The following is a 13238-nucleotide window of genomic DNA, read 5'->3' on the forward strand; positions in this document are numbered from 1 at the left end:
AGGAGGTTCTTGTGTTGCCACAGAAGAAGTGTAGCACACTTGGCTCCATGCTGGCGCAAGGACATGAAGAAAGGCCCTTGAATGAAATACCTGGGAATGCCCTGTGTCGGTGTCCTGCCGGAGCAGGGCTGTACTTGGCAGTTGTGCTGCTGAGATGTTAACCCTCAGAGCAGCCAGGGTGGCTGGCAGTCTGCAAAAGGCCTTTTGCAGAAGTTTGGGAGGGTTCTTCATTGTTCCTGCAGGACATGCACGCTCCTGTAGGAAATAACTTTAACCCAGCCTTTGTGCAATACATCACCAAGGCAAGTTCTCCCACCTTTTATTGGCTTGAGGCAGCTGAAGTTCCCCCAAGTGATGAATGAATGAACGCGTACGAGCAGCCTGCTGTGACCACCTCATACACAATGAGGCTGCGTTGTCACAGGAAGAGCCACAAGCAGGGAGAGCGCGTTCCCCCTCAACATTGGCTTTGTTTGGCTGAAAGAAAAATGATCTCATGTTTCTACTCTGTCACAATATTTCTGTGGACAGCCTGATGTTTGTGCTGAAAAATGTGAAGAAACCAGGGTGGCAGGACTGTTGAGTGGCAGTAGATGGAAAATGAGGACAGAGGCAGTTTTCATTGGCTCTGTCCCCTCCCCGGTTTGTTGCTTGTTTTCTTCTTGGTAGCGATGCCGAGTAGGAGTTGGGGCGTTTTTGAAACATCTCTTGGGTATTACGGGTGGGAGGCAGCCAGGGTTTTTTTCCATTGGTGTCGCTGAGGGTTGCTGCCTTCACCTCTGAGTTTTATGGTGATGGATATGTCATCACTGGGACCGGTTTTAATGCCAGCTAAACATTATATAATGGTTTGTTTCACTATCCCCAGCCTGCCTTAATTCATAAAATTAAGGAAATCATTTAAAGGCTTTGCGCTATAGTTCCATGATTATTGCCAGTGCAGTGAGGTGTTTGTTCACCTGGTTTCTAAAGAAACATTGAGAAATGAGCCTGCATGGGACTAGGGGAGAGTAATTCAGTTCATACTAAGTGAAACCAGGGTGCCAGGGCTGAATGTATTGAAAGTCATCAGTAATCATAACGGCTGTAAGTTCTAGTACTTCATTTAGAAGGGAGAGGAACACTTTTTGAATCTTTTTATAATCACTTCTTTCACTTCTTAGCAATTAAGAAAAGGTAAATAAAACTCACCAGATATTACATTGCTCTTCCTTGGCTTCTTTAAATATATGCATTTAGTTACCATAGTAAACAAGTACCCATCTAGACTGATTCCACAGTTCTAGCATTTACTTTTTTTTGTCTCAGCTATTTTGTGACACACAATTAAAATCTACTGCTTCGTTCCCCTTTGAATGTAATAAAACCCTGCCTTATTCTTTCTGTCAGTTTAATCCCTCTTTCTTTTCCATTGGCACATTTCTAATACCTCTTCAGACAGGCCAGACACTTCTGCTTCATCTGTACCGAACCCACAATGCTTAACACCTCTTGACAAAATGGATACATCCTCCCTGTAGCTTGGAATTGATATACGCTGTCAAAAAGGGTTTTCCGAACAGTCTCTCTTTGTCACCTTTACCAGATTTTTATCCTCTGTTGTAGAAATGTGCAGTTTAATGTTGCGTTTCAAATCATTTTTGGCTGAAAAAGTGTGTAATGGAATCTGGGTGTCCCCTGAATACTCCTAACGGTAGGAGATGCCTCTTTGTTTTGAACACCAGAATCCCGATAGACCCATGACAGCAGTGAAATTACACTCTTGACCTTGTTCACTAAAGTGTTTCTTTCTCTGTATGATTAAATGAGAGTAACCAACAATAGCTTCCTCTAAAACGTATGAGTTTCCCTCTGTTTGTTTCTCATAAGAAACTCAGAAGGGATGCTGTGCAATTCTCAGTTGATTGCGTTCTCCACAAAAGAAAAAAAAACCACAACAAACCCTATTTGATTCAAGGAGAGATGGCTCTTTTATCCATATTAAAAATGCAAAAGCAATTGATATATTGATATTTTCCTTAAGCCAGTGTTGTTGCTACATCCTAAGGGTGAGAGCAGCAGTACAACGCAGTGGCGGATTTTTACCCTTTCGTTGCTTCATTCATCACATATTTTAAAAGGGGATATATACTAAAGGACCAAATATAGTTTTAAAGTACTGAATGAATACACAAAATAATCATATACTTAAGGTTCTGTGTGAATTTAGATGATCACCGTGGACTACACAGTTACGTCAATCCAAAATAGAAATGTAGTATTTTCTGTGGATTTACATGCAGCCTTTTAAGCTCCTGGTGTTTCTTTTCATTGGCGTGTGACTGGGTGGACCTAGCCTGCTGCAGGATTTGCTGAGATTGCCAGTCCCACCGTACGCGCCGAGCCACTGGCACATCTCTTGCTCCACATTTAGTTGTTCAGGACACGGCTCCTCTGGATCAGAAAATACACAGTGAAGTGGACAAAAGAGAGACACAAAATGAGATTTTTGTTTCTTCTGTTTTAGGCTACTTCAGCTGTGTTTTGGGAACTGTTTTTTCCCCAATATATTCCTGCTTTCTGTGAATATTTACCGCCTCCAGATTAGTGAACGTACTTTCTTTGTCGTGCAGAGCACGTATCTGTGAAATGCAAGGGCAAGTATGATCCGGCAGTTCATGTGGGTGGGCAATTCGGTAGCTGGGTTCAAAAGAGGGGAGAGGACTCAGGGAGATCTATAGTTTGTTTTTTGGAGGGGATCAAAATAAGTGGCTTAATGGCCTCCTTGGCCTCAAGACTTAGGAGCGGTTTCTCCTGTTCTGTTTGCTCGCTGTGAACGATGCTGCGTGGGGAGGGCGTCAGAGCCATAGAGCGTGGAGGGCTATTCACCAAGGGGGCTGCACATCTGGGACTCCTGATTTCCTATCCTGCCAAAAACCCCATTGTTTTTTAATTACTACGTCATTGGTGATATAAATTAATGATCGGTACGGGTCTGAAGCAACCTTGTCATCAGAGAATATTTGGTTAGTGTTGACATACTCGTTCCCTGCAAACATGAATCATTCGTCTGCCTTTGGCAGGCTCACCCTGTGGCTTTGCTATTATGTGTTTTACCAGTGTGGCTGAAATGAAAATGTCACTATTAAACATGGCAGGATCAGATGCTGTCTGGGCACTGCATCTCTTCGAGTTCTTCTTTGCTTCCTGTGTAGCTATTTCTGACAGTTTAATAGGACAGCTGTATTCTGGTATAAAATAATACATTCATGTTTCCACAATGCGCAGGGAGCTAAATGCTTTCAGAGCACTATTTCATTGTGTACATGCATCTCATGCATGACAGACGCAGTAACGCTCAGCATAACGCCACGTTGCTGCTTCGTCCATTAGGAAGTGTAAAGTCAAAATTAATTGTCCTGCAGGACTGTATAGAGTGGGTCTGTAAATGCAGTTGCTGGGCTGCTTTGCGGCTGCCGGGCTCCCTCCCTGTGAGCAGTTATTGACGCTGGGCTATTGAATTCAGGGCTCTGGAGGTTGCTTGGTGGGAAAAGCCTTCAGTTGGTTCTTGGCAGCTCTGTCACTGTGAGGTCATGGAAAGGGCAGTTCAGTCTCCAAACCCAATTAGGGCCTGATTTGGCACCTCTTCAATCACAGGGGAAGAATCCCACTGAGCAGGGTGGCTCCCGGGCCAGGCTTTCGCACCCAGCCTCTCCAGTGAGACGGCTGACGAATGTGTCCATTTTTGTCACTTGGGCTATCAGAAATACCCTTTGCTGTCATGCAATGGCTAAGCAGCTGGTGTGGAAAGGTAAAGAGACTGGTAAGAGGATAATGAGCCCACCAGAGTTGAATTCAGACCAGTGACCTGTATATGTACATCTGCGTCCCTCCCGTTACTCATATCTAGAGCCGTCTAATTCCTCGGATCAAGTCACTTGACTCTTATGAGCAGCTGTAACTTTCAAGTTGAATAAAGTCCAACTGCTGAAAACATTAATGAAAAACATAAAACTGAGGCTCTGTTTTATCAGGTATCAACAGCATTGCTTTAATTCCCCCCCTCCAAAGGCTGCTTTTTTTTTTTTTTTTTTGTGTGTGTGTGTGCTGGGTTGTGCTTTTCATCCCAGGTGGCTGCTATTCCTTGTGAAAATAAGTTGAGCCATGAAAGGTTGACCCATTCGCCTCTGAATTGCTTTTTATGATGTGAGTCCCTCAGGGCCCAATTCTACCCATAGAAGTGAGAATGATACCTATCAACGTATATAGGAAGTATGTCACCGTGTGCACAAAAAAAAAAGATGAACCCCAGACTGGTCTGTATGGTCTTTAAAATATGGAATTCCTGTGAAATGGTGATTAAAGGGGAAGAAAAGGATAATTAAAAAATTAGCCTGATGTGCTAGCAGTTATATCAATGTGTGTTTTTTATACTAGCTCTTTCAGACAAGCACAGGATCAGTAGATCCCTTATGACTCTCTTAAACTAGTGTGTAAAATTTGGTTAGTGTCTGATCAGCTCCTTTGATCAGTCTGGTCTAGACTGTTGCCAGAGTACTTACCACTGTACTAAACCGCAGTCCCCTTAAATGGAGGCCTACTCAACTGAGTCAAATTACATATGAAAAGGTTATAAAAACTGTCCGCTGTCTTTGAGTAAATGAGTCTGGTTCAAAGCTGAATACCTTAGGAACTACAGAAATAAAAGCAAAGGTGTTGTTGCAGAAAAGGTGTGGTAGAGTTCTTAACTCGTTTTTAAATGACTGTCTCGGAAATCCAAGGGAAAAATTTTCAGCAAACCTTTATTATTTTTAATTAGACCAGCATTTTTGTAAGCCTGTAATGTATTCAGACTGCATACAGGGGAAAACATTCCATAAAAAATTCTGTACAAATTTCTCTTAAGAAATTAATGAGTTACAGCCACCATGTCTGTCTCATTTCAAGCACACAATATTGTTTTTAATTGCAGCAGTGGAGGGCCAGTGGGAGCCTTCAGTATGTACGTGGCACTCCTGACATGTCTAACTTTTACATAGGATTATTTGCAAGGGAGTGCTGGAAGTCCAAGAGCAGTAAATTTGTTATTTATCAAAACAGAGCTGGTTTTCCCCTCATCACTAGAGCCTTTTGTAGCGCTATCCTGTACCTGTCTGTTCTTTGCCAAATGAATCTCAGAAATGTGAACAGTTCCTTTCCTCTTTGATAATGCTCCTCCCTTTTGCATAGTACCAATAGATGATCATTCGGAGACAATTTTAGTCCAATATCATATCCAGAAGACTTGGAAAATTATTCAGTGCCACTAATTTTACAAAGCTGGTTTGTACCTGGGCTGGTTTTCTCAAGATGCCAGTGTTTTGAATTTGGAGGTTAAGTTTTCAGTCTTCATGTGCCTACCGTATTTGTTGGTTGCATTGCAGTGCCGTCAGAATACCTGGCATAGAAGCAATACCAGCAAGTTGATCAAATTATCAAGAGAAATGAGCTAACACGTAAACATCACATCAATAGGATGAGAAGATCACACAGAGGAGACCATTTAAAAAAGGAACTGGAATCCAAGCGACAGTTGCTTGTTTTATCTACACAAAATTCTGTGCAAATTCAAGAGGATAGCTGGTACACTGCTACTATCCAAACACTGAATTAATCTACTGATGGTTGAGAAACAGCTTCAAAACAGGCATTAAACTCTTTGGGATGATACATGGTTCATCCAGCTCTTCAAAAGTGCCAAGTGTTACTATACTTACAAAGCTGTGTAAATAACAGAAAGATAAAAGAACTCAATTCTGTGAGTGCGTACATGACCACGGAATGCGGTAGCAAGAGTGGGTAAATTCTTCCCTCTCGTGACTGTGTTTCAGCCAGTGGCCTTACACCAGGGGAGAATCGGACCATATTTTGCATGCAGCATAGCAGATTGTTAAGAGGCAAGAGGCAGGTGTTTGAGAGAATTTCCTCCCTGCCGTTTGCAGAAGTGTATGCAAAATCTCATGGCTGATCTATAGTCATTCCATTACCTGTCGTCTTTTGGCAGGTAACTAGTTAAATTTGTATTAAACAGGATTTGCTTTGCCACTTCCATTTGCTGGTGGAGTAGAAATGTTCTGACATGACATATGACCAATCAATAATTGGAAAATGCTTGCATGAGTCATTTGAAGCCAGTAGTTTAGACAGTGTCAGCCACAACTGGGATTAAAACCTGCAAAGAGTTGTTCTACAATCAGTGATTCTGCTGCATCTCCTCTGGGTGTCTGCATTTCACTTAATAAAGATACCCTGTAGACATCGACTGAAATAACTCTTGCCTTTGTTGCTTGGATGTTTTTGTGAGCTCTGAAACGAACTTGGCATATACAAATATACTTTGTTATCCACCCTAAAGGATGCAGGGCAGGAATTATTATCCTGTTCTGCTGACAACTTCAGTAGAAAAGAAATGTCTTTATTTTGCTGTGACTCTGAAGAGAATAAGAGTGTGACTGGGTATTTCTTACTTTTTTTTTTTTTACTTTACTGATGATATTTTATTACTGTTACAGGGCTATAATAATCCGAAATGGCGAAGTGATTCCAATGTCTTCGGAATTCACTCCAGAGACCGAACGCCAGCGACTTCAGTATCTGGTAAGAGACCTGAGGGCCAAGTGCTGCTGATGACAAGTATTCCCTGGTAATATCTACGTTCAGACCTGTACCACTGAGTTACTGTGGCTCAGTGAAGGACCACATGTCCGCTGAACACCAGTGACTGACCATGTATGTCTTTCAGCAAATGTGGAGAAAAGCCCAGTGCTGCAAATCCCAATGAAAAGATTCTTATCTCTTCTGTGAAGGCCATCGATTAGCATGGCTGTGCTTGTGTACCTTGTTCAGCTGCAGACCTTCAGCAGCTCGTTGGTACTGGATAATGAGAGCTTAGACATAGAGCTAACAAGCCACAGAGGTATTCAGTCCATCTCAGGGTTTACTGTGTGACAGTATAAAATACCACAGACTGCTCTTTCTGTGCGTGTGAACAATATTGCAGGGTTTTATTCATTTGCTCTAATCCTACCCCAATAGTGTATCAATCAGGGAAAAGTTATTCAACTTAGAGGTGATCTCAGCGAGCGTTAGTAGCTGCAGGATAGGACGGGTGAAGAAAGACTAGCTTTATTTAGTGTAGCAGCGCTCATAAAGCTGGAATAGGGTGTCTAGCTGAGTAGATGTGGGATGCTTTATACACCAACTTGTGCTGAGTGATAAGCTGCCTAAGAAACATAAATCAAAATGCATGGTGTTATTTTTCATGCAGACAATCCTGTTATTTTTTAAGTTTTTCATCGATGGTCAGATAGGTTGATTGAAGTTGATCGGCTGTTTGTCAAAACATCATTCCTAACATGGCCAAGAGATTCCTTTTATGCTTCTTCTGGTCTTCGACTTTTTCCTCTTAGAAATTTAAGCTTAAGCCAAAGCAGGCTCACTGTCAGCTTTGCCTGATGCGAGGTGGATGGGCCAAGGCTAGTGGCATTCCCTGTTCTTAAGGTGTCTTTTATCTTCAGCCCGATCCAAGCACTGTGGTTTGAAACCCAGCAAAATGCCGGTGGTTGAAGGCAGGGCTGCAAGGTTTTAAAGAAAAGTTGTAAATGTTTTGGCAATTGTCACATTTGATTTTTAGTCAGGTTTACTGACTTGAAACTGAAAATTTCAGCGGAAATACTACTTCGGGAGTATTCATATTCAGAGAACCAAATGGAAAAGAGGCCCAATGAATATTTACAGTTCAGTTACATTTAAAATAATTTGTTTGTCTTTAAAATAAAAGATACCTTTAATATCTAGGAAGTCTGCTACTTCTGTAGGAAATAACGAGATAAAGCGTTGCCTACAAGATATTTTTTTTTGCTTTTGATGTCCTTTCTGGCTTATATTTGAAAACAGCAGCTGATCTGAAAAGCTGTGTCTGCTGTTTCCTTTGGAATATTCCGTTACCTTTGTTTATTTTATTTCTATAAGTAACAAATATGTCAGGGTTATGGGTATCATGTTCAAAGAAAATCCATGCAAGACAGCAAGAGCGTGAAACAAAATTAGAGATAATTTCAAACATAACATTCTGTAAGTAACATTTTTACTCTAGAGTTTAAAAAAAAAAAAAAAGCCCCCAAATTTCTTAAAAGGTTGGCATAAACACATAAACATAACACTCCAGAGATTGCAATTGTCCTGCTGATTAGATTCCAAATAGTTCTCCTTACTCACCTTGGCTCTTCCCAGGTTCTGCTATCAGTCTATTGCAGCATCACCATCTCTCTTCTGCTGTTCTTATCTGAAAGTTATTTACTTTGGATTTATTTTCTTATTTGCAGTTAAAGCTGAGCTTCTTTGTTTCAAACATATTGCACTGCTCTTCCTGCACAATAGGAAGAAAATCACTTAATCATTTTAGCATTAATATTTTACTTGGTAAATGCAGGGATACGGTTCACCGCAGGGCTTTTCTGCCTGGGGAAGTTACTGCACAGGCAAAGGGAAGGTGTGGATTTACAGCCCACAGACTGCTCAGTGTTGGCTCCCTGGGCAGTAGGTACTGTTCGCACAGTCAGGGCGAAAGGAACTTTCCTCTGCCTTTAGTGCCTATTGATTGCTTTGGCCACAAGGGACTTTAGGTTAACTGGCATCTTCTGTATTCACACCCTGTTTTCTGGATCCTAATTTCCATGTGCAAAGAAATCTGCAAGATAATGAGTTGTTTGGGTCATGTGAGCAGCTCTATATGAAGTCATCCAGCCTAGTCTTAGACAAAACTGTGCTTCGGCTAGTACTGGTTGAGTAACTGAGGACGGTGGAAACAAATGTTTTCCCTATCCAGCTCCCATTTTAATGCAGGTTTATTGCCATGTATCCAAGAATGACCTTGGGCATAGGCCTCTGGTATGGCAACTTCAGAAGAGCAAGTTGACTACCCAGTCGTTCTGACTTCTGAGCAGCTCTGGGCATGGCCATCGCTCCATCTCCGCCTGCACCCCCTATGTTTTTTGCAGTGGGAGAACAGCATAGAGCTGCGGATTTCAAGCAGGCTGTATGGCAGAGGCAGACTTCTGTGTCAGGGGACTTGTGAGAGTATTGCAGAAGGCAATCAACCCCTCAAACAGAGAGCACTTCTTAAGATTTAAGACGTGAAAGCTTTGCACCAGTATTCCCTTGGTCCTTTGGCTTCTGTAGGGGTTCAGTGCACCATATTGCTTCCCTTCCACTGGCAGGCATTCATGAGCCTCTGAGTTCTCGTGTCTATCTTTTCTTTTTAGCACTGTGGCAGGAGAGCTCACTCAGCACCTACTCCAGGAAAGCCCTGGTTTCCCGTATCAGTGCATCTTGAGGGAAAACAAAATCCAGTATTGACTGGGAACTGCTCTAGTACATTAGCAGTTGTGCAGGCACTGACTGCCACAGGCAATTTTCCTTTAATCTTCTGAGGAGACTATTAATTTCAGTCATGATAGTCTAAATTGCAACAGTAAATGGCATAGATTTTGTTACTTACTCCCTTAGAAAACGTGTTTAAAATGAATAATGAATGAGTGTATTACAGATGGGTGTATTTCTATTAGTTATCAAAGTTGCGCTTTGAAGATGTGATGTGAGGTCAGCATGGTGTTTCTGCATACCGTGTCCATCTGTGTGGCCAGGCAATGCCCCAAAAGTTCACAGCTCAGACCAAAGATGGTGCACTGCTGCTGCCAGGCCAGGCTTTACTACTAGTAGAGACTGGGTAGTCATCAGTAGCAGTGAGCTGTGGGTGCTCTTTGTGTTTGGCACCATTTGAACAAAGGTTCATGAGCCCAGAAAAGCATGAGTTCAAAGAGGACCTATTCTTACTTAATTGTTCAGGTGAGGATTAAATGCAACTAACTTATGTGCTAAAGGATGCTTGGGAAACCCAAGCCTGAAGAGGAAATGAACCTGGATCTCCTAAATGTCAGCTCAGTGCTTCAATTACAAGTCTTAATTCTCTTACAGTGTGTGGCTTCTTGCATCACTCAGCGTAGGATTGCTTTGGCCATCTGACACATTACACGATGCTGTGGTAAACGAGATGTGCGGTTTTATGGAAGGGATCCTGGCCTTTCATAAGAGGAGAGACCAATCCAGGGATGGAATTGGCTCCCGCTTCCCTCTTTCCTTGTACCATGACCTCCCTTAGTTTTAATCTCTGCTTGGCTTAAACGTGTCCATGTGATAATGGCTGAGTAATTTGCAAAACTTCTGGATGCGTTGTCCTGTGCATGCTGTTGTGAGCGGCAGTCCCATATAGTAGAATATCCTGTTTTAAAAAATGTCGCAACATAAGAGGATAAGGTTCTAATATGTAGTTGACGTAGGGGAAAACAGCAATTCTGAAAAAAACACAGAATACACGCTAGTGCTAGTGATGTCGCAGAGCAGCACGTGCTGGAGGAGCTAGAAAAGGCATCAGCAGGCCTTATTGAGGTCCGATAAGATGCATGCAGTGTTCCCTGCCACCTAATTAACTGGCACACTAGAGTGTAAGTCTAGGTTTATCTTAATTTCGTGTTTGCTTTGCTGATCACCAGGAAACACAGCAGGCAGTAAATCGCCTTTTGAAAGAAACGTGACTAATAGTTCCTTGAGCGGACTCCATTTTAAATAACCAATGTTGAATGTAATACATCCAGCCACAAAATGCACCATAAAATGGCAGAGTACCAAAAACACACAACGCAGACTGTGCCAGATACATGCCAAAAAACTGTAATATCTTCTGAAAGAAAAAGGATGGAAAATATTGCAGTTCCATAACACAGAATAATGATGTTGTCTGAACATATTGATAGTCACTCTTTTTATTAAATTTTAAGTTCTCTGAATGGTGTTTCTGATCTGAGGTTCTTGCAAATCAAGACTAAAAAAAAGAAAAAATGGAAAATACAGTGGTGCTTCATCACAGATGAAATTCTGGTAATCAGTTCACTTACTGTTTTTGTTTCTTGTTTGATCGCTTGAGGGGATTTCATGGTGTCTGCTTGTATATCTACTTGAAAGATCTGTATATTTTTAAAGCATTGCTGCATTGCTTTTTTACTTTTTTTCTGGTTCTGCTGCCCAGCAAAGTTTGATTGGGCTGGAGAGGGAGAAGAGCCCTGCTTTGTATTAAATGGAGAACAGTTCTCAACAAACCCAACTGGAAGTTGCAGCTGAGTTTTATAGTAGAACATTGTTCTCCCTGTAGAATTACCAGTGAAGCATCAAAAATAACAGTTAAAAAGAAAAGGGTAAAAAAAAATAGAGAAAATTAAAAAAAAAAAGAAGTCCAAGAAAAATCCCCATTTCTTCACATAAGAATTCAGCTCACAGGCACCAGAAGCTTCCAAATTGCTCTTTTCCCTCTGTTCCACTGACGCCAAAAATATTAGAATCAAGTTAAGATCCCTGGATTGTAAATCAAGCATTGAGGCTTGGCTGCGGAAGAGAAATCTTATTTGAACATTAGCAGTCCACTGGTAACTCTGCCAGCTTTATTAATCTTATTTCACTTGTGACCTCAGACTTTCCATGTGAGTAAATCTTTATGAAATGCAGTCTCTCCCAATCGCTTTACCTTTTCAATAAAGGAAATTCTTGTTTTCGAGGGGAAAAATGCTAAAAGCCTGTAACTTTTTTCTTCTGGACCTGTGATCCAGCCTAATAAGTAATCTAATAATCTAAAGGTTAAATAACTTCATTTTGATGTCAGGTATGAGTTTTTCTGCTTTAAATAAGGTTTCTTGTTTTGTAGGCAGGCGACAGTAGTCTTTAGCTAGAAGTGGTTTCTAATGATTTAATCAAGATAGGCTGTGCATTTTTAAAAGTGAACTGAATTGCACTTTCCAAGCAGACTGACTTCATTGTTTACAATACCATAGACTAGAAAGAATTAAAAAATACCAAAAAAAGAGTTCAGCTCTCTGCTGTCAGTGTGTAGCAATACATCAAATAAATCATTAGGGATGTTCCATCTTTTTTGCGACTGGAATGAAAATAAATAAAAATAAAAAGTTTACATGTACTTTTAAATAAAGAATCCAGAGTGCTGGAAGTATGGAAAGCCTCATCTGGGCTAATACTGCTAGACCTCTCAAAAGTCACTAGTGCTTCGCAACCGTTTCTGTAATGAGGAACAGTGATCCAATTAGAGGGTCCTTGAAAACAATATTTAGGTGGGGGAGGGGACCTTGGCTGATGGTAGACTGCAGGAAAAAAATGTATTTCCCTTAACTGTACACGGAGAGAGAATTTGATGGAACTCCTGTTCCAGGAAGGGATCACAGTGTCAAGATCACACTTGCGTGCTTGAAAGCCGCCTCTTGAAAGCAGAATCCAATCTTGTTGGCTACATGCAGTAATCTCCCTCGGCCCCGTTTCAGCTGAGCTCGAGGTGTTTTCTGGAAGGATGTCTGGCGACGGGAACGGGAACAAGCTGATGGAGGGTTAGCGCTGTGATGTGCTGAGCCTGATCCAACCCCTATTAAATTGAGCGGGAGCAGGCTCGGCCCTTAAATGCAGGAAATATTTTATTGTGAACTATCTGCATGATAGCTGCCAGGTAGATCAATAAGGGCTCCCACTGCTTCCTGCTGCTCACCTTTGATGAGCGCTAGATTTATGACAAACCCACAAACTAAAGCCAGCTCATTTGGTCTGCCCTGACGGCAGCTGCTGCTGGAGATAAGACCGACTTTATTGCCTTAACTGGCTGGATAAGGAAAAGGAGTTATCTGTGGAAAGGTTAAGAAACACAACTTTTTTTCAGTTCCCTTGCCAATTTGACTGTGTCTTCAGAAGAGTTCACTCACAATGCAGCTTTGGGGAGGGAGAGAGAAAGGCTCATTTATGCAAATAATAAAAGAAAAAATGAGTGAAGTTTATTTCAGAAAGAAGAAATACAGTATGTTTAAGGATTAACCTATTGTGTCAGCTGATCTGTGCATAAATCCAAACCAAAAATCTGTGTGGTGGACAAAGAGCCTCCTGATGCTCTTGAGTACAGTCAGCTCTGGAGCGCATGAGCTTCAGGCATGGCTCTAGCAAAGAGGCATCCCAGCATCTGCAGAGCAGCACTCCAGAAAGGGCAGCACCAGTCAGACGTTAACACAGTCAAAAACATTAGTTGTGGTTGTGACACATAACTGCTGCTGCTTTTCTTAAAAGTCTATTCTGTGCGAACGAAGTAGTTTTTAGAAAACAAGAAAATAAAGTGCTCTGCA

General features: G+C 41.6%; 1 protein-coding gene across 1 annotated transcript in view; it reads left to right on the top strand.

Moving 5' to 3' along the window:
- The window catches only part of PPM1H (protein phosphatase, Mg2+/Mn2+ dependent 1H), a 146320-nt gene that overhangs the window by 98328 nt on the left and 34754 nt on the right, over nt 1–13238 (top strand). The window contains exon 5 of the mRNA XM_054185263.1: nt 6531–6615. Within this exon, the coding sequence (XP_054041238.1) occupies nt 6531–6615 (85 nt within the window). The remainder of the gene's footprint in view (nt 1–6530; nt 6616–13238) is intronic.

The sequence above is a fragment of the Rissa tridactyla genome, chromosome 1 (genome assembly GCF_028500815.1).
Source record: "Rissa tridactyla isolate bRisTri1 chromosome 1, bRisTri1.patW.cur.20221130, whole genome shotgun sequence".
Classification (NCBI taxonomy): Eukaryota; Metazoa; Chordata; class Aves; order Charadriiformes; family Laridae; genus Rissa; species Rissa tridactyla.